Source organism: Octopus bimaculoides, chromosome 28, assembly GCF_046866305.1.
Source record: "Octopus bimaculoides isolate indiv1 chromosome 28, ASM4686630v1, whole genome shotgun sequence".
NCBI lineage: Eukaryota > Metazoa > Mollusca > Cephalopoda > Octopoda > Octopodidae > Octopus > Octopus bimaculoides.
The window spans coordinates 12043621-12068590 of NC_142955.1; the positions used below are offsets into that span (position 1 = coordinate 12043621).

Genomic DNA, 24970 nt, shown 5'->3' on the forward strand with positions numbered 1-24970 from the left:
ATGCAAGGGGGAACAACTCGCATTTACTTGTCAAGCTTGGCTCTGGAAGTGAATCGGATTTCTGCAATCCACGCTTTTCTGAGGATGGCCGAAAAGAAACTGTGAAAAGGAAAGAACTAAAGCGTACTTCTTCACAGCAGTACACTTGTACAGCAAGAGCGTTAAAATAGATCATACTGTCCCGTGTATATAATATAATGTTTATAGGGTTAAAATGAAGAAAAGTAAAGAACACGATTTTATTTTAACTGATACAGGAACAAGTTATTACAATTCTAAAGCGGAACATGTTTAATCATTTTCACATCTCTTATACTAATTAACCAACTTAAAATTGATATTGCACAGTATTGTCGGAATTTTCGAAGCCGAGTAAGAGGCCCGGTACTGTATACATATGTGGATATTTTTATAAGGGACACCGACTCGGAGTTTATATATGAGAGAGTTAAGTTGATAATGATTTTCTTTAAAGATGCAACAATACTTGTAAAAATTAGACCAATGTGACGATATTTAGAGTATTGTATCACTGTAACCATTGTATAGACTAGACTATCGAATGTTGTTATAGAAGAGTCTCCTGTCATAAACGAAAGGTGAGTGTTGAGTAATTTCTTACTGAACAACCAGCGCACATGATTTGTTTCTAGCGAACAAATGTTTGTACTTTTTATTAGCTCACTCCCTCGACCAAATCGGCATTTCCTTTACAGGTGCAAAGTGTGCCACATGCCAGATATGGAGGTGATCGAAGACCCAACGTCAAATAAATTGTTTTGCTATAGAAATGAAGTGTTTCGAGCAACAAGTCTGGTGTATAAGCATTGTTTAAGCTTTGGAATGATGTCACCCTATCTGCTTAGGAGGTCTGATGAATACCCTCCCTGGACAGAAACAGCAATCTGTGGCGGAGTTACCCCTTTACAGCCGAACGGATTGAAGCAACGTGGGCACTATCATGCTATTAGCTGTCAGAAGTGACCGCAACGTGAAATGAAATGTTTTGCTCAACAGCACTACGAATTGCCCTGTAAGGGAATCGAAAACACGATTTTCCGATCGTGGGTATAACTTTCTAACCACTAGACTACGCAGTTTCACTGATTGTACATATGAATGTGACAGATTAAAAAGAAGCTGCTCTAGCTGAAATCGATTGGTAAACGTTCACTTTTAATCGCCAGATTTCGGCTTTAGTCAGCTATAAATGTAGGCAAGAAGGCAGCGAGCTGGCAGAGTGGTTAGCACGTCGGGCGAAATGCTCAGCGGTATTTCATCTTCCGTTACGTTCTGAGTTCAATTTCCGCCGAGGTCGACTTTGCCTTTCATCCTTTCGGGGTCGATAAATTAAGTACCAGTTACGCACTGGGATCGGTGTAGTCGACTTAATCCCTTTGTCTGTCCTTGTTTGTCCCCTCTATGTTTAGTCCTTTGTGGGTAATAAATAAATAAGTAAATGTAGGCAGGCGTCCTATATAATTAATAGGAATGCTTAAAGTTAGTTCTTCTGAATGGAGTGCAAGCCGGTCACTAACGAAATGGGAAGTAACATTCTGAGCTAAGACAGTTCCCGGAGTTTGTAAATATGTGGTTGTGAGTGTTTATTGAGCGAAAACACCTAAAGCTCCACGAGGCTCCGGTAGGGGATGGTGGTGAACCCTGCTGTACTCTTTCACCACAATTTTCTCTCACTCTTACTTCCTGTTTCTGTTGTGCCTGTAATTCAAAGGGGCCAGCCTTGTCATGCTGAATATTGACGAGAACTACGTTAAGGGTACACGTGTCTGTGGAGTGCTCAGCCACTTGCACGTTAATTTCACGAGCAGGCTGTTCCATTGATCGGATCAACTGGAACCCTCGACATCGTAAGCGACGGAGTGCCAACACATATTATCAGCGTGTGTGGATGTGTGGGTGCGCAGGCGTGCATGTATCTATGTATGTGTGAGTACATGTGTGTGTGTCACCCGTCACCGCTTGACAACCGGCTTTAGTTTATGTACCCTTAATCAAGCTGTACAGCAAAAAGAAAAGAAAAAAAGACCAATATAATAAGTCCCAAGCTTTAAAAAATATAAGTCCTTGGGTTGATTTGTTTCTCAAAGCCCGTTAAACGTTCCCAGTCTAATGACTGACAGTAGGAAAAGATAAAAGATTCCATGTTTGCATACTGTATACTTCAGCTTCAGAATTTGTTGATATTTCGATTCTATGATGAATATATGCAGCAATGAAAATTGATCCAACAGTAATGTGTATACTGTTTCTCTGTTATTTCAGAAAACCAGATGAGACTGGAATTAAAGAATTTTGTTTACCTTGGATGCATCAACGATATTTGATATCTATTAAATAACGAATGTGTATTTATACAGAACACATACAACCCTGCTTACGTAAGTTAATGGGATAATCGCTGTGAAATATTTCTGTGATTGCTTAGCCTTTACTAGTAACGTTAAGAAGTGTACAAGATTATTTTATTTTTTCTTCGAACGTTTGATGACAAAACTATTTGCAACAGTTTCAGACCAAAGTCCATAGAACTATGGCAGAAGAAAGGCTTTGTATGGAATGAACTCAAAAGGAAAAACATTTAGTGCGGGTATAGCTGTGTAGTTAAAAAGCTTGCTCTGCAACTATGTAATTTCAGGTTCAGTCCCACTGCACAGCACCTTGGGCAAGTCACTTCTACTATAGCTCTGGGTCCACAGTATCTTGTGATTAAACTTGGCAGATGAAAGCTGAGTAGAAGTCTGAAATATTGATATCTATATATGTGTGTCTTTATGTCTATATTTATTTCCCAGGGCTTGATAACTGTTGTTGGCCTGTTTCTTAAATGTAAATTTCCATTGTGGCAAAAGAAATTGATAGAATGAGTACTGGGGTCAGTCTGTTTCATAAAAACTGTGCAAAGCAGTGTCCCAGCATGGCCACACTCCAGTGACTGAAACAACTTAACAATAAAAGTGAAAGAGACTGCGGTTAGAGAAGGAAAGTTATAGGAAATTGTGTGAGAACAACATTAATATAAAACACCATTTAAAATGACGGATTTTACTGGTGAGATGTCTGAAGATATAGAAAATGCATCAGACCAGTGATATCTGTGGAAAGTCCTTTTCCCAAAAAGGTCAGCTCAGAGTTCACAAACGTATTCATGCAGGAGAGAAACTATACCACTGTATTATATGTGGTAAATCGTTCTCTGAAAGATGTAAATTAACCAGACACAAACGAATTCATACAGGAGAGAAACCATATCAGTGTGACATCTGTGGTAAATCATTCTATTGCAAAAATAGCCTAACTACTCACAAATACATTCATACAGGAGAGAAACCATTTCCCTGTGACATTTGTGGTACATCATTCTCTCAAAGAGGACACTTAACTACTCACAAACGCATCCATACTGGAGAGAAACCATATGATTGTGATGTTTGTGGTAAGTCATTCTCTCAAAATGGTGATTTAACTAAACACAAACGTATTCATGCAGTTGAGAAGCCATATAACTGTACTATCTGTAGTAAGTCATTCTCTCAAAATGATCAGCTAACAGCACACAAGCGCATTCATACAGGTGAGAGGCCATGTAACTGTGATGTTTGTGGTAAATCATTCTCTCAGACTCATCACCTAACCAAACACAAGCGCATTCATACAGGGGAGAGGCCATATATTTGTGATATCTGTGGTAAATCATTCTCTCAAAATGATCACCTAACCAAGCACAAACGCATTCATACAGGAGAGAAACCATATAACTGTGATGTCTGTGGTAAATCTTTCTCTCAAAGCCCTCATCTAACCAAACACAAACGCATTCATACAGGAGAGAAGCCATATAACTGTGATGTCTGTGGTAAATCATTCACTCAAAATCATGATTTAACTAAACACAAGCGCATTCATACAGGAGAGAAGCCATATAATTGTGATATCTGCAACAAATCATTCTCTCATACAGCCAGCTTAACCACACATAGACGCATTCATACAGGAGAGAAGCCATATCATTGTGATATCTGTGGTAAATCCTTCTCTGTACGAATTAACCTTACCAGACACAAATACATTCACACTGGAGGGAAATCATATCACAAAGCATCTACAAGTCCTAAAGTTTGAACATTGAAGTAGTGCTTGCATAGACATAATTGCACAGTTCTTAGCAAGCTTGCTTGCTATGCTGTCTTGGGTAAACATTTCTGGAATTAATTTGCTTCTGGCTGATGTGAAAAAGGCAAATGAAGAAACACCCAGATAAATTTGTAGCACATAGACATATGCATGTGCTTTGTGAATGTGAACATTAGAGAATCAACAGAATGAAATGTTACCTTCCAGCAGGGAAATTAACCTCCCTGTCCTGCAACTTGTATTGTGTAGTTACTATATTTCATACATTTGACATAGTCCAATGCATAGAGATATATGAATAATAGTAAATAACATATGATGGATGATGTAATAACAGTAATGTAATCCAGAATCACAATAAAATACATTACATATTATATTGTTTTATCACATGCTCTGAGAAGAAATGGATTCCGTTTTTGACATTGACATAAACTGCTATTGAGTTGTGTACAAATATGCCAACTATATTCTCTTTGCCCTTTGAAAGCCTAGTGTGGTTTCTATGGTGTATGTGTTCCCCCCAGCTGGACGGGACGCCAGTCCATCGCAGCGTTACTCAAGAAACAGGAAGAAAGAGTGAGAGAAAGTTGGGGCGAAAGAGTACAACGGGTCACCACCATCCGCTGCCGGCGCCTCATAGAGCTTAGGTGTTTTCGCTCAATAAACACTCACAATGCCCGGTCTGGGAATCGGAACTGCGAGTTCGCTGCCCTAACCACTGGGCCATTGCGCCTCCACATGCCAACTATATACATATTTATAATCCTCCAAGAATAGGTAGAAGTTATTTTATGCAGTAGAAATTTATACAGGGCCAGCAGACAAAATGTAACTTCTACTCTTAATTTGTTTCTCCATAACTCAGAATTGTACCAAAATGATGCAAGTTTTTCCTGATATTTCAAAAGCGAATATAAGACACTGTGAATAGGATTTGTTGTTGGCAATCTGTCGCTTACGACGTCGAGGGTTCCAGTTGATCCGATCAACGGAACAGCCTGCTCGTGAAATTAACGTCCAAGTGGCTGAGCACTCCACAGACACGTGTACCCTTAACGTAGTTCTCGGGAATATTCAGCGTGACACAGTGTGACAAGGCTGACCCTTTGAATTACAGGCACAACAGAAACAGGAAGTAAGAGTGAGAGAAAGAGTACAGCAGGGTTCACCACCATCCCCTGCCGGAGCCTCGTGGAGCTTTAGGTGTTTTCGCTCAATAAATACTCACAACGCCCGGTCTGGGAATCGAAACCGCGAGTCCGCTGCCCTCCACTGAGAATAGGATACACATGAAAGATTATGTATAAAACCTGAAGATGGTGAAATAATGAGTGAAGGAATCAAACGAGAACCAGCTCAGCATGACATACAGAAGGATTTTATGAGTCCCTCATTAAATCTGAAATCCAAATTTAAACCAAATGTAAAAAATAACAACAACAGAAATTAATTAAAAAAGTATAACCACTTTTATATGACATTAACTAGGAATTCAAATATCAGAGAATTGTACAAATTAGGTACATTTATCCTTGTTCATGAAGGGTGATTTCTTCCCCGCCAAAACCACTGTGTTGAATGAATCAGTAATAAATGAGTAATAGAACATTGATCCCAGAACTGTTTCTTATTTTATTGACCCTGGAGGATTATATATATGTTTTTTTATTGACCCTTGGCAGGATTGGAACCCAGAATATAAATCAGGATGAGATACTACTTAGCATTTTGTTTGACATGCTAAAAGCTCTGACAGTTCACTGCTTTAATAGTTTATTATTATTATTATTATTATTGTTCAGTGGTTTTATTTTTATAACGTGCTTTCACTTCACTACCGAGCGCAGCTCTGTGTGCCTTGGGTATGTGCTGTGGTTTGCTGTGGTGCTCTTATGGTTACTGTATTGAAAGTGTTTTGCGTAGGATGTGTGCAGTGCCCAGTAGTGCAATTTTCTGTATGTTATATATATTTGTAAGTCCTGGTGTTTTTGTTATGTATTTGTCTGAATATTTTTTTATTATACCTAAGGTGCCTACTATGATAGGAATTGTTTCTGTTTTCAGATTCCACATTCGAGTTACCTCTATTTCCAGATCTTTGTATTTTGAAAGTTATTATTATTATTATTATTATTATAACAGTAATAATCTTTTTCTACTAAAGGCACTAGGCCTGAAGTTTTGTGGTGGGGGTGGGGCTAGTTGACTACATCAACCCCAGTGCTCAACTGATACCTATTCCATCAACCCTGAAAGGATGAAAGGCAAAGTTGACCTCAGAGGAATTTGAACTCAGAACGTAAAGCCAGACAAAATGCTGCTAAGCATTTTGTCTGATGTGCTTAGCAGGAGTGAGAGAGTGATAGATACATAGATAGGTATTGTCGTCACCATAGTAACTAACAAGTTTTGGTTGTCCCAACCCAATAGAACACAAACTTCAAAAAATTACTATCGCTAACCACTACACACATTTTTTTTCTCTCCTTGTTTCTTTCTGTAGAAGAGCATAGGCTCGAAACGTTAAAGACTTTTTCACTTCCCGAGCGTTATACTAATACATCTGTTTTGAGAAGCAAAACTCTTTTTCTCTGGTAGGAGAATAAATGCCAAAAGAGCTAGTATTGCTCAAGAATTCCATCTTGCATTACTTAAGTTGCTGCTTTTTGGGTTGATAGCTTGGAAGATATTACTAACCTGGTTGCAGTTCCAATTTTGCTATACTTCCTCCTTGTTTGTGTGGATTCTTCATCGGATTTTTCAGACTCTTGATATTCAATTTCAGTCTCTTCCTAGTGAGACAGTTGCAGGGAAAGTACTTGACCAAACGCAAGCCATTGTAATTAGCCTTCATCAACCTGGAGAAAGCTTTCAACAGAGTTCCCCACTCTGTTATATGGTGGTCTCTAAGGAAGTAGAAGGGTGGCTTGTTAGAGCTGTCCAATCCATGTATAGTGGTGCTGTCAGTAAGGTGAGAGTCGGCCATGAATAGTGATGAATTAAGCGTACAGGTAAGGGATTACCAGGGCTCAGTTGTCAGCCCATTAATATTATATTCCTATTCATTATAATCCTCCAAGCCATGACAAAGGAATTCAAAACTGGGTACCTGTGGGAATTTCTATACTTTGATCACCTTGCTCTTATTGAAAAATCTTTAGCAGAATTGGAGAAGAAATTTCAGGTATAGAAACAAAACCTGGAATCAAAGGGCCTTAAAGTTAACCTAGCTAAGACCAAAGTTGTTAGTAAGAAAGAAGATAAAACTCTCTCCCCATCAGGTAAATGGCCCTGCTCAATATGTAGGAAAGGAGTTGGAAGAAATTCTATTTGCTGCACCCAGTGTAAACTATGGACACATAAGAGATACAGTGGAATCACAGGTAGATTAACGCACCTGTTTCTGTCTTCATTCCTGATCTCTCTCTCAGGCTGGGTAACCTTGTACCTCCTCTGCAGCAAGACACCTGTTTCTGCCTCTGTTTCACTATAACCTTTCATCATCTGACATAAGATCAGCTCCTCAAATTCCCCCTCCTCTCTCAAAAGATTTGTCTTGCAGGTGACTTGGTGACCCTGTCAGTGCAGGTGCCACTTAAAAAGCATCTGGTCCACACTGTAAAGTGGTTGGTATTCAGAAGGGCATCCAGCTGTAAACAAAACCTTGCCAAAACTGACCTTACCTGTGCATGTGCCATGTAAAAAACAATAAGCCCACTCTGCTGAGTTGCTGAAGTCTGGTGCAGGCTTCTGTCAAACCGTCCCACCCATGCCAGCATGGAAGGTGAATGTTAAGTGATGATACTCTTTTACTTGTTTCAGTCATTTGATTGCAGCCATGCTGGAGCACTGCCTTTAGTCAAAGAAATCGACCCCAGGACCTGTTTCTGTCTTCATTCCTGATACCTCTCTCTTTCTCAGGCTGGGTACCCAGTTTTGAATTCCTTTGTCATGGCCTGGAGGATTATAATGAATAGGAATATAATATTAATGGGCTGACAACTGAGCCCTGATAATCCCTTACCTGTATGCTTAATTCACCACTGTATTCATGGCCGACTCTCACCTTACTGACAGCACGACTAAGCCTAGTACTTATTCTATCAGTCTCTTTTGTAGAACCGCTAAGTTACAGGGCCATAAACACACCACCATTGGTTGTCAAGCAATGTTGGGAGAACAAACAGATACACACACACACACATATATATATATATTTATATATATATACATATATACGATGGGCTTCTTTCAGTTTCTGTTTACCAAATCCACTCAAGGCTTTGGTTGACCCGAGGCTATAGTAGAAGACACTTGCCCAAGGTACCACGCAGTGAGAATGAACAGGGAAGTGCAGCATTGATAACAAAAGATTTGTGGAGCAAATGAAGGGCTAATTTTGACTAAGTGACATATCATGCATCTGTTTGGAAGATTCCAGGCCCTAACCTTGTCATAGAAAAGTGGGTGGGTGGGTGCAATTTTTGAATGTATCAATTGACTATTCCCCTTACCCAAAAAGTTTCAAGGTCTTGTGCCTAGAGTAGAAATAATTATATCAAGTAGGTGAAATAGGGTACTTCCAAAGGGTCTCTAGAGTAAGGTAATTCAATGCAGTGCAAAGCTTGGATATCAGGGAGTCTCTCCAGGTCAATCAACCACTTCTCTGCATCGAGAAGTCACAGATCCTGTATTACAGACATGTGATGAGAATGTCGTAGGAAAGAATCACAAAACAGATTCTTCAAGTCAAGACAAATGGCAAGAGACATAGGGATAGACCTAGAATGAAATGGTTGGATTATATCCATATTGTAAGTGGGTCATGGCTTAAGAAAGACACAGGGGCTTTCAATGAGGGCTGCTTCTGGTAGGATCCAATGGAAGAAGTACCTGCAGTTTCTAACCCATCAATCTTCCAGAAATGGTGGGCACCTAGAAGTAGACCATAAACAAGGTGGTTGGATAATATCCATAGTCTTAATTTCATTACACTTGAGAATTGAGCTAGAAAATCTAATGAGGGTCACTACTGATAGAACCTTATACACGAAGGGCCTAAGGATTCTACCTCCACAACACTCCAGGAAAAGTGGATGGAGATGGAAAGATGCATCATGCTGATGATTTCTAAAATGAATGAAATAGTGCTGTACAGGACAACGTCTGACCAGAAATCTTAACTTTTTAATATGCAAAGAAAAATAAAATAAAATATAACAAGAACACTCAGAGTGCAAACCTCCACCATGGCAACACCAACGTCCTCTCAAAGAGTAACCAGAGATGATTTTTAAAATGAGAATATCTGAAATATACTCAACTGCTCTCACAAATGAGAATACTAAAAATGAACCTGACTGCTCTCAAAAATTAAGTAGAAAAAAAACCCAGAAAAATAATCCAAAATCCTTGTCCGGTACTGGATCGATCTCAAAATCTAATCAGTTTGTGCCAATCACGAGGCCAAACATCCCCTGAAAGCTTCATCTGAATCCATCCAGCAGGTCTTGAGATATCTTGTCCATGGACAAACAAACAAACAAACATGACTGAGAACAATACCTCTGCCTTCGCAAAGGTGGAGCTAATAAAATAAAAACAAAATAAAATATATACATTCTATGCATTTTGTTGTTCCTTACTGCTTAATTTCAGATTCAAATTTTAATCACACCAAATATTATGAAGATATGATTATCTGCCAGAATGCAACTCATGTATTATCATTATGTGCATGAATTGGTAAACTGACAGAAATGGTAATGTTACAGAAAATGTTTGGTGGTATTCAGTCTGTCTTTATGTCCATAGTTCAAATTTCTGCACATGTTGGCTCTGATCCTTTCACCCTTTTTGGGTCATAAAAGAGTACCAGTTGAGTAACCATGTGGATGTTCAACAAGCCCCAATCTGTGCCCCTATTTTAGGCCTTGTGCCCAGAGGAAAAAGAATAGTTATTATTTCAATATACTGTAGATTTAGAATAAGTGTACCATATCCCTGCTTGTCTCAAGGGGTAACTAAACTATTTATCACCCAGAAAGTTTAACTGTACATTTATGAACAAAAGTGATTTTTAAACTTTTATTGTTGTTGTACGTTGCAATGGCTTTTGGAATTGATACAGTTAAATTTCTATGTGAGTAGATACATGTGTTGTCAAATGACCTGTTTGAAGGAATCCTTTACCACAGACAATACACACATATGGCTTCTCTCCTGTATGAATACGTTTGTGCTTATTTAAGTTACCACAATCTGAGAATGACTTACCACAGACAACACACTCATATGGCTTCTCTCCTGTATGAATACGTCTGTGCCTTATCAAGTCAGAACTTTTACAGAATGCTTTACCACAGATGTTACACTGATATGGTTTCTCTCTTGTGTGGCTTCGTTTGTGGTAAGTTAAGCCATGATATACAGAGAATGATTTACCACAGGTATCACAATGATATGGTGTCTCTCCTGTATGAATTCGCTTGTGGCTGGTTAATGCACTACTTACAGAGAATGATGTACCACAGATATCACAGTGATATGGCTTCTCTCCTGTATGAGTACGTTTGTGCCTTATTAAATTAGTACTTATAGAGAATGCTTTACCACAGACGTCACACTGATATGGTTTCTTTCTTGTGTGACTTTGTTTGTGTGAAGTTAAGCTATGATTCAGAAAGAATGATTTGCCACAGATATCACAATGGTATGGCTTTTCTTTTGTATGAATACATTTGTGTCTGGTTAATTCACTATTTTGAGAGAATGATTTACCACAGATATCACACTGATATGGTTTCTCTCCTGTATGAACATGTTTATGTATAGTTAAGCTACCCTTATCAGGGAATGATTTATCACAGATATCACAATGATATAGTGTCTCTTTTGTGTGAATGCATTTGTGTTTAATCAAGAAATCCTTTCGAGTGAATGCTTTATTACAAACATCACAATGGTATGGCTTCTCTCCTGTGTGAACGCGTTTGTGTGTAATTACTTGACCATTCCGAGAGAAGGATTGACCACAGATATCACACTGGTATGGCCTCTCTCCAGTGTGAATACGTTTGTGTGTAATTAAGTGACCATTCTGAGAGAATGATTTACCACAGATATCACACTGATAGGGTTTCTCTCCTGTATGAATATGTTTGTGTTTAGAAAGATTACTATTATGAGAGAATGATTTACCACAGATATCACACTGATAGGGTTTCTCTCCTGTATGAATATGTTTGTGAGTAGTGAGACTTTGTTTTAGAGAGAAGGACTTTTTACAGATACCACAGTCATATGATAATTTTCTTATTCCTTTCAACATGTCTTCAAGAGAAATCACTCCTTCAAGATTCTTGAATAATTTTTCAAAGTTTTTGCATCACAATATTTAGACATTGTTCTGAATTTTGTTTGTGTATTCTATTCCTTAAAAATATTTCTGCCTTAAGGTTTCCATCAACTGTAAACATTAATATTTTGAGATTGTATAGATCTGATTTTAATTTGTCCATGTTTAGCCCTAAGTGGCAGTAAACGGTTGCATGCACGTGTGTGCCAAACTGGTCCCGTCCCCCAAAATCTCTTTTCTTAAAGGTTATTTTTATACTTATTTTCAATTTAAATAAGTACAAAAATTACAATAATTGTTTGTCTCTTGCACAATGAAATTTCCAATCTAATTATTGATAAGTGCCGTAAAATAATCACTTTTTTTCGATGGTGGCTGTATCCATGCAAAACCTTTTGAAACAGTAACTGATGATATCTGCTGTTCTCTAATGAAATATTAATTGATGACATCTGTTGTTAATCAGAATAGAAATCCTGTTCTACATATTTCAGACAATGCCATTGATCTCAGTTCCAAAGAAATATTTCACAAACAGATTTATCAAAACATAATTCTATAAGATCTGGGTAATGTCTCCTTTTAGTCTTCATAAATATTGATGATCAATCTGATGGAAACAGTTCTTTCATACCAATGTTCTTCAATATTCTGAAAGTACAGAAAAACAACAGAAGATGCTGAAAATGTAAAGATAAAACAGAAGATCTTTGAGGATAATATGACATTTTTTGGTGGGGGTGGGGGTGGGGGGAGACAGTGCAACTTGCAGCACATAAAGCTCTAAATAACAGCAAATAAAATATTGGCCTGGAAAACAGAGAGAATTAAGCAGCAGTGTTACGATAAAGCAGTTGGATACTGTCAATGCAATGTGACAGTCCCAATAAGGGAATCATACTGCTGCTATTTAGCCCTAGGAAGCTGGACCGCTTCCTGTCGGCCTTGACACATTTTCTGTGTCCTTATATTTGCAATGGGGAGACAAGCACCTCCACCCAGCTCAGTGTGCATTCAGGGACATGTTTCTGAGTCATTGCGCGTCATCAGCCTCAAGTAGCAACACTAGCAGGCTGAAGATGCATGTCAAACCCTCGCAAATATATATATTCTTAGTGAAAACACATTCACTGATTACAAAAATTAGAAATGATCTAATTATAAATCTCACAGAGACATTTTCAACCAGCTAGTGTTGCTACTTCAAGCTGATGACGCGCAATGACTCAGAAACATGTCCCTGAATGCACGCTGAGCTGGATGGGGGTGCTTGTCTCCCCCTCGCAAATATAAGGACACAGGAAATGTGTCAAGGCCGACAGAAAGCGGTCCAGCTTCCTAGGGCTAAATAGTAGCAGTATGATTCCCTTATTGGGACTATCACATTTAGTTGACAGTATACAACTGCAATATGTTTATTCTTATCCTCAGAATCTTTTTCGGTAAAAAGGCATTATAGTCTGTTTCTAAGAGTCATTTATGTGTAAGTACATTAACTGTCCTCAAATACCTTATGCACCCTGTAAAATGTACTACACTTCTAGGCCCCTGAGGACAGCTTACGTAAATGTTTTTAGGGCAGTCTGCTTTTACATTTTTTATGATAATAAACTGCATGTTAACTGAATGATTTATATTCGTCAGAACATGTGGAATAAGGCCTAAGTCTGAAAAACAAAAAGCATGGATATTTGGAGCAAACGTATGAAAATGCATTGGAGAGGCAAAGGATTTGTAACGAGGCTAATTTTATAATTGCATGTTTAGACTTAAGTACTTGGAAATTGCCTGCCGGTGTAAGTCTCCACTGATTGGTCATGCAACCAGTCACGTGATACTGAAATACTTTATTGAGTCAAGCATTTCGATTGGTCTAGTTTTATGCAGATACGAAGTGCATATCCAGTTGTGTTGCACAATAAACCACCAGAAGTGATAAAATATAAATGTTCACCCGAGCCATTTGTTGTTAATAAATAGCACAAAGTTTTTCATTTTATCAGAGGGGAGAATTTGATTTCAGAAAGCCACGTCATATTATTTTCGTTCCTATTGAAGCACTTATAACAAAGTGTGACTGAGTTGAAAAGCCAACTATTAACGATTTTCTACAGTCTGCATTTCTTCATGATGTATTAATCTGGTTCGTTGTATAATTTTATTTAGCCGAAGAATAAAGTGTCGCTTTTCATCAAAAGCTCGTTTTTTTTTTTGGTATCATTTCCGTCATTCCATATGCATCTCAAGAGAAGCAAGAATTTGTATCGAAAGGGCCAGAGACACAACCTACCAGCTAAAGATTCATCTAAGATTTCATAAAACAGTATTATTCTAAAGGACCAAAATAATCAGTTCCAAATTCACATACATCGTCTCGGCAGAATTCTAGTTTAAGCACCCCATATAACTCCTCGTAATTTTTATTTTTTGAAATTTTCAGAAAATGTTTTGCAAATTTGTGTTCTACATACAGGAATTTATACGATTAGGAAGAAAAAAAAATTATGATTTTCATCCACCTATAAATCCCAAAACTTGCAGCCTTTTTCGAATTTGTTTTTTTAAAATCAGAGTTTAAAATACAATCTCTGCAATGAACCTCCCTCGAGTGAATCATTCTATTGTGTTTATGTGAAGAAATATATCGAAAAGGATTCAACGCACGTGAGAGTAACAAAATTATTTTATTTCTTTTTAGCATAATTGTACGAATTCCAAGGTGCAGAACACAAATTCGCAAAGATTTCAAAAAATAGAAAAAAGCTATGACGGATTAAATGAGAAATTTAAATCAGAATTCAATGTCTCTAAGGAATTCGGTAATTTTTCACACGATCTTCACTAGGGTGTTTGGGTCAGGGTTACGGTTAGGGACGGAATTCCCTAACCCTGACCCTAAAACCGTAGTGAAGATCGTGAGGGTGTTAATCTGAAAAATTACCAGGAATTCCTCGTCAGACTTTACAAGACAAATCTTAACCTTCTGCCTGTCCTGCATATCGCATATGATTCACTGGACATATTTCATCGGTGTTCAAGCATCATAGATGATTACACAATTACAGTTTTGTTCAACCTCTACAATAACTTGCGTCTTATGAAAAAGAAGGTTTTAAATTATTCAGAACATAAAGGAAAAACAAGGGCAAACTAAAAGTCTGAAAACAAGCATAGACTTTCAGGATAAACTTATGGGAAGGCTTTGGACATAGAAAAAAAAAAAAAAACGTTAATAAATTAAATCGGTTTCGTTTTGTACCAGATGTCCTGGACGTTTAGAAAACAAACTTACGGAGCAACATTTCTGAGTAAAACAATAATATTTAATCTATTTGTTAATACTGTAATTATGATTAGTAACACTTACACATGGACGTTTTGGGGTCATGAGATGACCTCAGGTAAAAAAAAGTTGAAAACCACGAAGTCAGGGAGAATCTCAACACATCTTGCAACAGCAATTGTAGCTGTAGAATTGACACTTATTTTACATATAACAAACAAGACATAACGTGTGTAAAATGAGGCGAACATGAGAGACACAAACAGAACAGCAAAAGTAATGTTTTCAATGGAAACAAAACAAAGTTGAATCCAGTCAGTAGAGGCATCTATCGGATAAGTGAGGAAATACATCTTGTAAAGGGGAATAACTTAACTCACACTTAAAAATATAAACGTACAACAATACTTGAGAAGGTTGGGATTGAAAATGGCCCGAATGACTTGAGTTTACGGTTTTCTGAGGGCAGATTAGATAATATACTCCTGTAATCTTCCAGTTTCGAGGGGTAAAAGAAATCGGACGATATATATTTCTATACATATAAGACTGAAGTTATTTCCCTTGAATATTTCTTTTACCCCTCGAAACTGGAAGATTACCATATACTCCATATATAGAACTTAGTTTGAAAAGTAAAGCAATAAATCGTATTTTGTAGAGGCTGTTTTAAATCTAGTAATCCTCTTAAAATATATCATATACAACAAAGAAAAGTGAAAAAAACACGGGTTTTATTTAACATACAGGGACAGGTCATTACATTATTTACATTTGACGGATATTTGTCTAATCGACTGGCTCCTCTCCCAAAATTTCAGGCCTTGTGCCTAGACTAGAAAAGAATATTACATAACTTTAAATGCTTAGTTACTCTTTCATTATGAATTTCTAGAAAAAGTGTAATTTTCGTTTTCAGCATTCAAAACTACATCGGAATTACATTTTTGGAAATGATATATTAAAAATTTTATACGCATGATCTGAAAATGAGGTGAAGAACTGAAAGAAAGAAAATAGCGCAAAAAAAAAAAAAAATTATGAAGGAAAACAAAACAAAAATCAATTTCAGTCAGTAGCGACATCTAATGGAGCAGTAAGGAAATATATAGTATAAGGGGAAACAACTTACTCACACTTAAAGCTATTGTCAATATTATGATGAGATTTGATTCATATACTCTATATATAATATATAGATACAGCCTAATGCTTAATATATAGAATATACTTTGGAAAGAAAAAAGGTAAACTGTATTTAGCAGAGTCAAATTAATACACTTGTCAAGCAGGATCTCTTTCATATCAATTCTCGTAAGATATTTCGTACAGCATCATGCATACAGTATGTTTATAGGATGAAAGTTAAATGGTAAAAAGTAAAGAACTTGAATTTATTTAATAGAGACACAGATACAAATTATTATATTTCTTAGACAGAGTTTTGTTATGTCTTTATCACTATACTTACACAAATTAGCCAATTAGAAACAGGACAACAGGTTACAGTATATTATTGCACAGCATAGTCGGGTTTCTGGAGGCCGGGTAAGAGGCCCGCTACTGTACACAGAGGTGGATATTTTAATAAGGGGAACTGGCTCGGTTTTTACATCTGAGAAAGGTAAGTTGATAATGGTTTCTTTTAAGGCTTCAATAATGCTTGTAAAAATGAGACTAATGTGGCGATATTTGCATTATTGTGTGTATCTTTGTAACGATTGTAAAGACTAAAGTCTAGTCACTAGACTATCGAATGTTGTTATAGTGGAGTCTCCCGTCTTAAGCGAGAGGTGAGTGTTGAGTAATTTCTTACTGAACAACTAGTACAGATGGTTTGTTTCTAGTGAACAAATGTTTGTATTTTTATTAGCTCACTCCCTCGACCAAATCGATATTTCCTTTACAGGTGCACGGCGTGCCACACGTCAGATGTGGAGGTGATCGAAGTTTCAAGCGACATCACAACTTGGGATTGCGCTGGCGTAGGTGTTTAATCGGCCTAGTGAAGTTTCGGATCAGGACGCCCACATAAGTTGGATTTTCGGTAAATTTCTATACTTTCACCCTCACGATTTTCACTAAGAAGGAAAATAAAACTCGGACTTTTTTTTGCGTGGAATCAAGTACCCTGACCTCCTAATATGCCACAAACCCCTTGTTTTTGTTGAATAAAGGGGGACCCCCCACCGTATCCCGGAATCATTGGAAATTTTTCGAGAGTGTGTGGAGTACATGTAAGAATTTGTGTGTGTGTGTGTGTGTGAAACAAGTAAAAATATAATATTAAAACAAAATATCTTTTTCATACCTCATAAATCACTAGGTATAATATATGTAATATAATAATAATCCCAGATTGCAGAATAGATTTGAAAAACTAATCCACTTAACTATTGCAATTTTTGGCGCCGAAATCGGGTAACTAATGCATTTAATTTTTGTGTGGAGAGAGAGTGACGAAGTTTACCTAAACATTCAATGGTATAGCAATATATTATATTATAAATATCATCATCATCGTCGTTTAACGTCTGCTTTCCATGCTAGCATGGGTTGGACAGTTTGACTGAGGACTGGCAAGCCAGGAGGCTGCACAAGGCTCCAATCTGTTCTGGCAAGGTTTCTACAGCTGGATGCCCTTCTTAACGCCAACAACTCCGAGAGTGTAGTGGGTGCTTTTTAAGTGCCAAGAGCACGGGGGCTAGTCAGGTGGCACTGGCATTGACATACTCAAATGGTGCTTTTTACGTACTGCTTCGTCACTCACTCACTCTCTCTCTCTTCCTCTCCCTCTGTCTGTCTGTCTCTCTCTCTCTACACACATAAAAACGAAATACATTAGTTACCCGATTTTGGCACCAAAAATTTCAAAGAGAAAGTGGATTAGTTTTTCAAATATGGTAGATGCATGCATCTCCTGTTGTATTCAGTGCAAACATGTCACTCTGCATGTGTGTGTGTGCCTGCATTTATGTTTGTATGTATATATGTATGAGCACCATCTTGGCTTAACATCTGGTGTTCCTTTATTGATATTCCCATAACCTAACAGTTACGGAATAAAAACAGGCCAATAGAATAAGTATGAGGCTGAAAAAGTTAGGATTGAGGTTGGAAAGTTTCACTAGACCCTTTCAGGCAGTGCCCTTGCACGGCCACGTGAAAGATAAAACATTAAAAAGTTCCATGCGCTGTATAATTATATTTCAGTTTAAGAATCTGTTGATATTTTGATCCTGGGAATATACGTATGTGTACAACAATGTAGAACAATGAAAGTTCAAAAGTAATGTTTATACTATTTCTCTCTCATTTCAGAATACCAGAAGACATTGGAATTTACACAATCCTGTTTGGAAGAATAACCTGTGAAATATTGTTAATCCTTTAATACAAGTGTCAAGAATGTGTGCAAGATAATCTTATATCCTAATCAGACTTTCATGGCACAAGAGATTGCAACATCTGGTATTAGCTTCAGATCAAAGTTGGTGGAATTATGGCGGAAGAAAGGCTTTGTACGGAATGAAGAACAAACTCAAAAGGAAGAACAACACTCAGTGCAGTGATAGGTGTGTGCTTAAGAAGCTCACATTGCAACCGTGTGGTTCGGGGGTTCAGTCCCACTGTGCTGCTCCTTGGCCAAGTCTCTTCTACAGTAGCCTCAAGCTCACAATGCCTTGTCACGAATTTTGACAGATGGAAACTGTGTGGAAGTCCATCATAAAGATATTTGTGTTTGTGATTCTTTATGTCTGGCAAAAGAGATCAATAGAATGTATAACAGACTTTATAAAAGTGAGTAATGAAGTCAATAATTTTGGTTAAAACCTGACAAGGCAATGCCCCAGCATGGCCACAATCCAGATATTGAAGCAAGTTAAAGATAAAGGGAAAGAGACTGTGGTGAGAGAAGGAATGTTATAGAAAATGAATTGTGTGAGGCCGGTGTTATTGTAAAACACCATCTATAATGAGTGATTCTACTGGTGAGATGTCCAAAGATACAGAAAATACATCATACCACTGTGATATCTGTGGAAAGTCCTTCTCTCAGAAAAGTAACCTCACAGTTCACAAACGTATTCATACAGGAGAGAAGCCATATCACTGTATTATATGTGGTAAATCGTTCTCGCAAAAAAGCAGCTTGGCTGCACACAAGTGCAGTCACACAGGAGAGAAACCATATCATTGTGATATTTGTGGTAAATCATTCTCTGCAGGAACTGACCTAACCAGACACAAATTCATTCATACTGGAGGGAAATCATATCCCTGCAATATTTGCAGCAAATCATACTCTCAGAATGCTAGCTTAATTGCTCACAAACGTGTTCATACAGGGGAGAAGCCATATGACTGTGAGATCTGTGGTAAATCATTCACTCAAAACAGTACATTAACTACACACAGGCGCATTCATACAGGAGAGAAACCATATCACTGTATTATATGTGGTAAATCATTCTCTGAAAGAGGTAGCTTAGCTACACACAAACGCATTCATACAGGAGAGAAACCGTATCACTGTGATATCTGTGGTAAATCATACTCTCAGAATGGTCACTTAATTGCACACAAACGTGTTCATACAGGAGAGAAACCATATGACTGTGATATCTGTGGTAGATCATTTGCTCAAAAGTTTCAATTAACTACACACACACACATTCATACAAGAGAAAAGCCATATCACTGTGATATCTGTGGTAAATCATTCTCTCAAAGAAGCACCCTAACCACACACAAACACATTCATACAGGAGAGAAGCCACATCATTGTGATGTCTGTGGTAAATCATTCTCTCAAGTAGTTCAGTTAACTAGACATAAACTTTCTCATACAGGTGAGAAGTGATGCCAGTGTAATATCTCTGCTCAATCATTTTCTCAGAAAGTTTGTCTCATCACACATCGACACATTCCTACGGGAGAAGCCATATGACTGTGATATCCGTGGTATATATACACATGTATATATACATACTGAAGAGTATCTGTATCAATATCTATCTGTAGCCTCTTCTTTATCATATAATAGTACCAACTAATTCATTCATGTCACATATGAGAACTTATTTGCCAAAATGGTACCCTATCAACTCTATCCATTACTCATTTATAAAGGAATATCTCAGTATTGAGACTGTCTTCTCATTGCTGTGATGTAATCCATGTCTGATTAATTACTCAGCATCTACAAGTTCTATAGTCCAAGCTTTAAAGTAGTGCTTGCATAAATATGATAGTACATTTACTAGTAAGCTTACTGGCCATGTTGTGCTGGGTAAACATTTCTGGAATTGATTTGCTTCTGGTTGATGTGAAAATGGCAAATGAAGAGACACCCAGGAACATTTATAACCCATAGATCTATGCATGTGTTTTGTCAAATGTGAAGCTTGGAGTATCAACAGAGTGAAATGTTACCTTTCAGTAATGGAATTAAATCCTGCAACATGTATTGTGTAATTATTATAGTTCATACGTTTGACACAGTCCAATGCATTGTTGCCTGACTGGCTCCTCTGCCAGTGGCATGTAAAAAACACCATTCGATCATGGTCATTGCTAGTGCTGCCTGACTGGCTCCTGTGCCAGTGGCACACATAAAGAACCATTTGAGCATGGTTGATGCCAGTACCATGGTTGACTGGCCCTCGTGTCAGTGACATGTAAAAAGCATCCACTACACTCTTGGGGTGGTTGGCATTAGGAAGGGCATCCACCTGTAGAAACTTTGACAGATCAGATTGGATCCTGGTGCAGCCTACTGGCTCACCAGCTCTCAGTCAAACCGTTCAACCCATGCCAGCATGGAAAGCAGACGTTAAACGACGATGATAAGTAAACATATGATGGGGGATATAATAGCAATAACCATGCGATGAGAGGAAATGGATTTTATTTTTGACATTGATATATGTATTTTAACTGAACTGTTTAGAAATATCCCAATTGTCTACATGTATATATATACCTCCAGGAGTATGTAGAAAATATGTTGTAGCCTGAAACACAATCAATCTCAAGTAACTGAATGGACAGAAACAAAAACGATAATAAGACATTTTGTTTGGTAAATAGGATTGTTGAAACTTGAGAATAAAAAGAGTTTTGTTGTCATCAGTGTGTTTTGCAATGATATTCTGATGAAGAGACAAAAACGTGACTGTTATTCTCACATCATTTCTCCATAACCCAAAATTGTACCAAAATGATTCAAGTTTTTCCTGATATTTCAAAAGCAAATATAAGAAAATGTGAAAAGGAAACCCATGAAGGATTATGTGTAAAACCTGAGGAATCGGAAGCTGAAGAAATGATAAGTGAGGGAATTGAACGAGAACCAGCTCAGCATAACAGACAGCAGATGAGAAAATGTGGTTTTGAAAGAATTTTATGAGTCCCCTAGAAAATTTGAAATTCAAATTTAAACCAGCACTTTGTACATGTTATTGAGATGTTCAAAATGTTTAATTCTTACATGTATTCACCTGATGAAAACGTGTTTTTTTTTCATGATGTAACTCTTCTGTTCATCAATAAAAAAATATCTGAAACAGCTGTAGTGAACCACGATCCATCTGTTATTGTTTGCTTATTCTTCACCTCACTCAGAACCTGCAATTCATTTGCATCTAGAATCTGTTGAGTGCAGTGAGTGTACTCATGCACAACTGTGATGACACGTCATATAATCTGTTGGCCATTTATGATTGTATGTAAATCCATATTTACTTTGTCCTCAAATATTGTGTAGACGACAGCGATATCACCAACTTCACCTTGGTGCTTTACTATTTAAGTACCTGATTGGCTTGAATCCTGAAAATGTATATGTGTGCATGTGGGGGGAGGGGGTAAGTGTTTTAGGAGGGGTGGGGTGGGAAATTTCTGAAAATTCACCAGAGTCTATTTCAATACATCTTAACTTTCAAGAAAATGGATATTTTTAGATGAAATCCTCTCCAAATATACCTTGGAGTATGTAGATTCCGAAGACAGGAATTTTTGGGGAAAACAATTGGGGGTTATTTTTGAGAACCTTTCCCCACTCAGAGGTGTTTTGGAACAAGTTGTCTATATTTGTTTCATTTTCTCCGTTTTGTGCATTTGTGCACCCATAGATTTCTACTGACGCAACAAACAAGCAATGAAGCCCTCACCAGAAAACTCATTATGCTAAAAATAATAGCTAAAGGTCTGGTACACAGAAATATGTTATTAAAACGACATCTGTTGCATACATCTGAGCCTCATCCAAAATGAATCTCCTTCGTGCAACATATCCAAGAATACAGCATTAGCAAAACTCATTGTCTGGGATGAGGCAACAACGTCTCATAAGGCAGCATTTGAAGCACTTGATACAACACTACAAGACTTCAAAAACAATAAGAAGATCATGGATGGTGTCACCCTCCTCATGGCTGGTGACTTCAGGCAAACGCTGCCTGTCATTCCCAGAGGAACAAGGGCAGATGAGCTGAGAGCTTGCATCAGGTCCTCATATATCTGGCAACATGTCAAGCAGCTTACTCTGACAACCAACATGAGGGTTCACATTCGTGGTGACCTGTTAGCTGCACAGTTCTCCAATAACTTACTTGACATTGGAAATGGCAAACTTCCACAAGATCCAGAAGATAGTCTGCACCACCTCCCATGCGGCAATATGACTGCCTCCCTTGAAGAACTGAAGAGCAAGGTGTTTCCAAACATTGCCACAAACTATAAAAGTCACAAGTGGTTATCTGAAAGGACAATTCTGGCACCAAGGAATGATGCTGTAGACAAGCTGAATCTAAATTTGTTGCCTCAGCTCCCAGGACCTGAATGTTCATACAGATCAATTGACACTGTCCCTGATCAAGAACAGGCAACACCAGTTGAGTTCCTAAATTCACTTCACCCACCAGGATTTCCACTACACATTCTGATCACGAAAACAGGAGCTCCCACAATGCTATTGAGAACCTTGATGCACCCAGACTCTGCAATGGGACAAGGTTGGTTGTTAAAATAGCTAGGTCCCATGTGTTAGAAACAACGATAATTACAGGCAACATGATGGGTGAGAATGTTTTCATTCCAAGGATATCTCTCATTTCAAATGATCTCCCCTTTCAGTTCAAGAGACTGCAGTTTCCTGTCAAACCTAGCTTTGCAATGTCTATCAACAAAGCACATGGTCAATCTTTAAAGGTGGTGGGACTTAACCTCCTTCAACCTTGCTTCTCACATGGTCAGCTGTATGTTGGATGTTCTAGAACTGGAGAGGAAAAGAATATCTACATTCTCAGTGACAAGCATGGCAAGACAGAAAACACAGTATATGAAGAAGCACTTCCATGAATAGTAGGTCCATGTCATATACAGAAGTGTAAACCCATTCAGTGTTAAAGTATTACTATTACACTTTCACTTCTCTGCTGGTTCCTCAAAAACTACGATGGGATTTTGTTCCACCAGGGTTTGCAGGACGTGCTTGTAGAGCTCTACAGATCTTCCAGGACAAGGCTCATCTTCTAGGCTGCAGTTTCTGGTTCGGAATTTCTGGAGCTACTGTTGACACTAGTTTACGCTTATTGTCCGATCCCCATATATACTGCATTGATATTCCTCACACTTTCCGTTGCATTGTTGCTTTTATTGAACTCATGAAGCAAAATATGCTGAATATCCTTCTTTGTTACTTCGATGATAATAACTTTGAAAGAATAACTTTTAAAATCGAACTGTAGTCTTTCAAAACTTGCGCTAAGAATAAGGACAAGGTAAAATTACTACCTGCTTTTATAGCAAGTTGATGCAGGTAGTTTATCGTGTTCCTCTCCGACTTTTAGTTCATGCAATTGAAAAAACTGCATTATTTATGGGATGACCCAATACATCACAAGCATCATTACCTGAGTCTCCGTTATTTGAACCAAGTGACAGGTGAATGTGAGATGACCAGTAATCATGTGACACTGCAGCTTTTACATCCTAGTGTCCCTTTTCTAGAAGGATGCAGTGATAACAGCTAGGGGTCCCTCACTTGCAGGTCATTTCATCTGCTGAAAAGATAATGGCCTCAGTTTTTTTGGAATGAAAAAGGCATAGTGCATATTGGCTACCTTCAAAATGATAACACCAAATCCACTCGCAAGAAGTCTGTGTCTGTGAGGTGAGGAAGAATACTTTTATGGAAAAAAAGTCAACTGACGGTCTTCACACTTTTCCATATAATCCTGGACTTTATATGTGAAATGCCAGTGACATGCTGCGTGTCTGTAGTGGAATGGTGTAGCAAACGATATCGTTGAGGTAGCAAATAAAATAGGCATGTAAAAATAATAAATGCGCCCTTTTAAAGCCTAGCCAGGCTCATGGGCCTGGTTTCCTGGTTTCTATGGTGTATGTGTTCCCCCCAGCTGGACGGGAAGCCAGTCCATCGCAGCGTTAGGACTGTAGTGAGCTATTTAGAATAGGCATGTGGACAACATCAAAGTAAAACAATGGGAAAACATCGAATTGTGGTTTAAATAATTTATTTAATCGACACTTGCATTTACGTGTTGTATACATCAGAAAATTCCCTACATGACATTACCAATTTGCTTCGAGTTGGCGAAGAAGAAAATAAACAGGGGAAATACTATGTCGATGTGATGAGGTAGAACCTGTCATGTTTTGGGTCTGTGAATGCGTTGGTCATTCGGTGGTGTCTGTTTACCTTCCGCGGCTGCTACTGTGTTGGATCGTTCATACTGAATATGTGGTTCTATGTTAGCTGTTTGACTGGCGCAACTTAACTGCTGGCTGTCTGCTTGTCTCTTGACAGTTCGTCTGGTCATAGCTATCTGTCCTCTGTCGTATGTCTGACTGTATTTATAATGGTCATGACAGGTAGAAGAACAGACATACCACAGGAGTAATTTCTACCTATGTAGGTCGCCTCCTGTCCACTTGAACTTTTTCTTTCGCGCCTGTTTGGCCAGTGGCGGATCAGACGAGTGAGAATCCTTAGATTTGGTTTCGAATCTCAGCTCGGAAAAAAAGAAGTGTTAGTTTTTACACTACCCGCCACATCTGGTGAGAAAGCCAGAGAGATCGAACGACACAGATGCGTGTGATATTGAAATTGTGTGATTTTGTGTGTAAATGCAGAAAAATGTATACAG

General features: G+C 38.0%; 3 protein-coding genes across 3 annotated transcripts; 2 read left to right on the forward strand and 1 right to left on the reverse strand.

Annotated features, from left to right (window-relative positions):
* Positions 1–2959: 2959 nt before the first annotated feature.
* Positions 2960–21368, forward strand: LOC106884138 (uncharacterized). The gene is made up of 2 exons (XM_052977465.2): positions 2960–4138; positions 18743–21368. The coding sequence occupies exons 1-2, from the start codon at positions 3094–3096 to the stop codon at positions 19657–19659; spliced, it is 1962 nt and encodes a 653-aa protein (XP_052833425.1). The 5' UTR covers positions 2960–3093; the 3' UTR covers positions 19660–21368.
* LOC106884144 (uncharacterized) lies at positions 9772–15136 on the reverse strand. Its single transcript, XM_014935376.3, has 2 exons — positions 14880–15136; positions 9772–12163 (listed from the first exon to the last, which is right to left on the reverse strand). The coding sequence occupies exon 2, from the start codon at positions 11483–11485 to the stop codon at positions 10286–10288; it is 1200 nt and encodes a 399-aa protein (XP_014790862.1). The 5' UTR covers positions 11486–12163; positions 14880–15136; the 3' UTR covers positions 9772–10285.
* Positions 21019–24627, forward strand: LOC128251090 (uncharacterized). Its single transcript, XM_089343795.1, has 3 exons — positions 21019–21130; positions 22106–22683; positions 24580–24627. The coding sequence occupies exons 1-3, from the start codon at positions 21019–21021 to the stop codon at positions 24625–24627; spliced, it is 738 nt and encodes a 245-aa protein (XP_089199921.1).
* Positions 24628–24970: the final 343 nt, after the last annotated feature.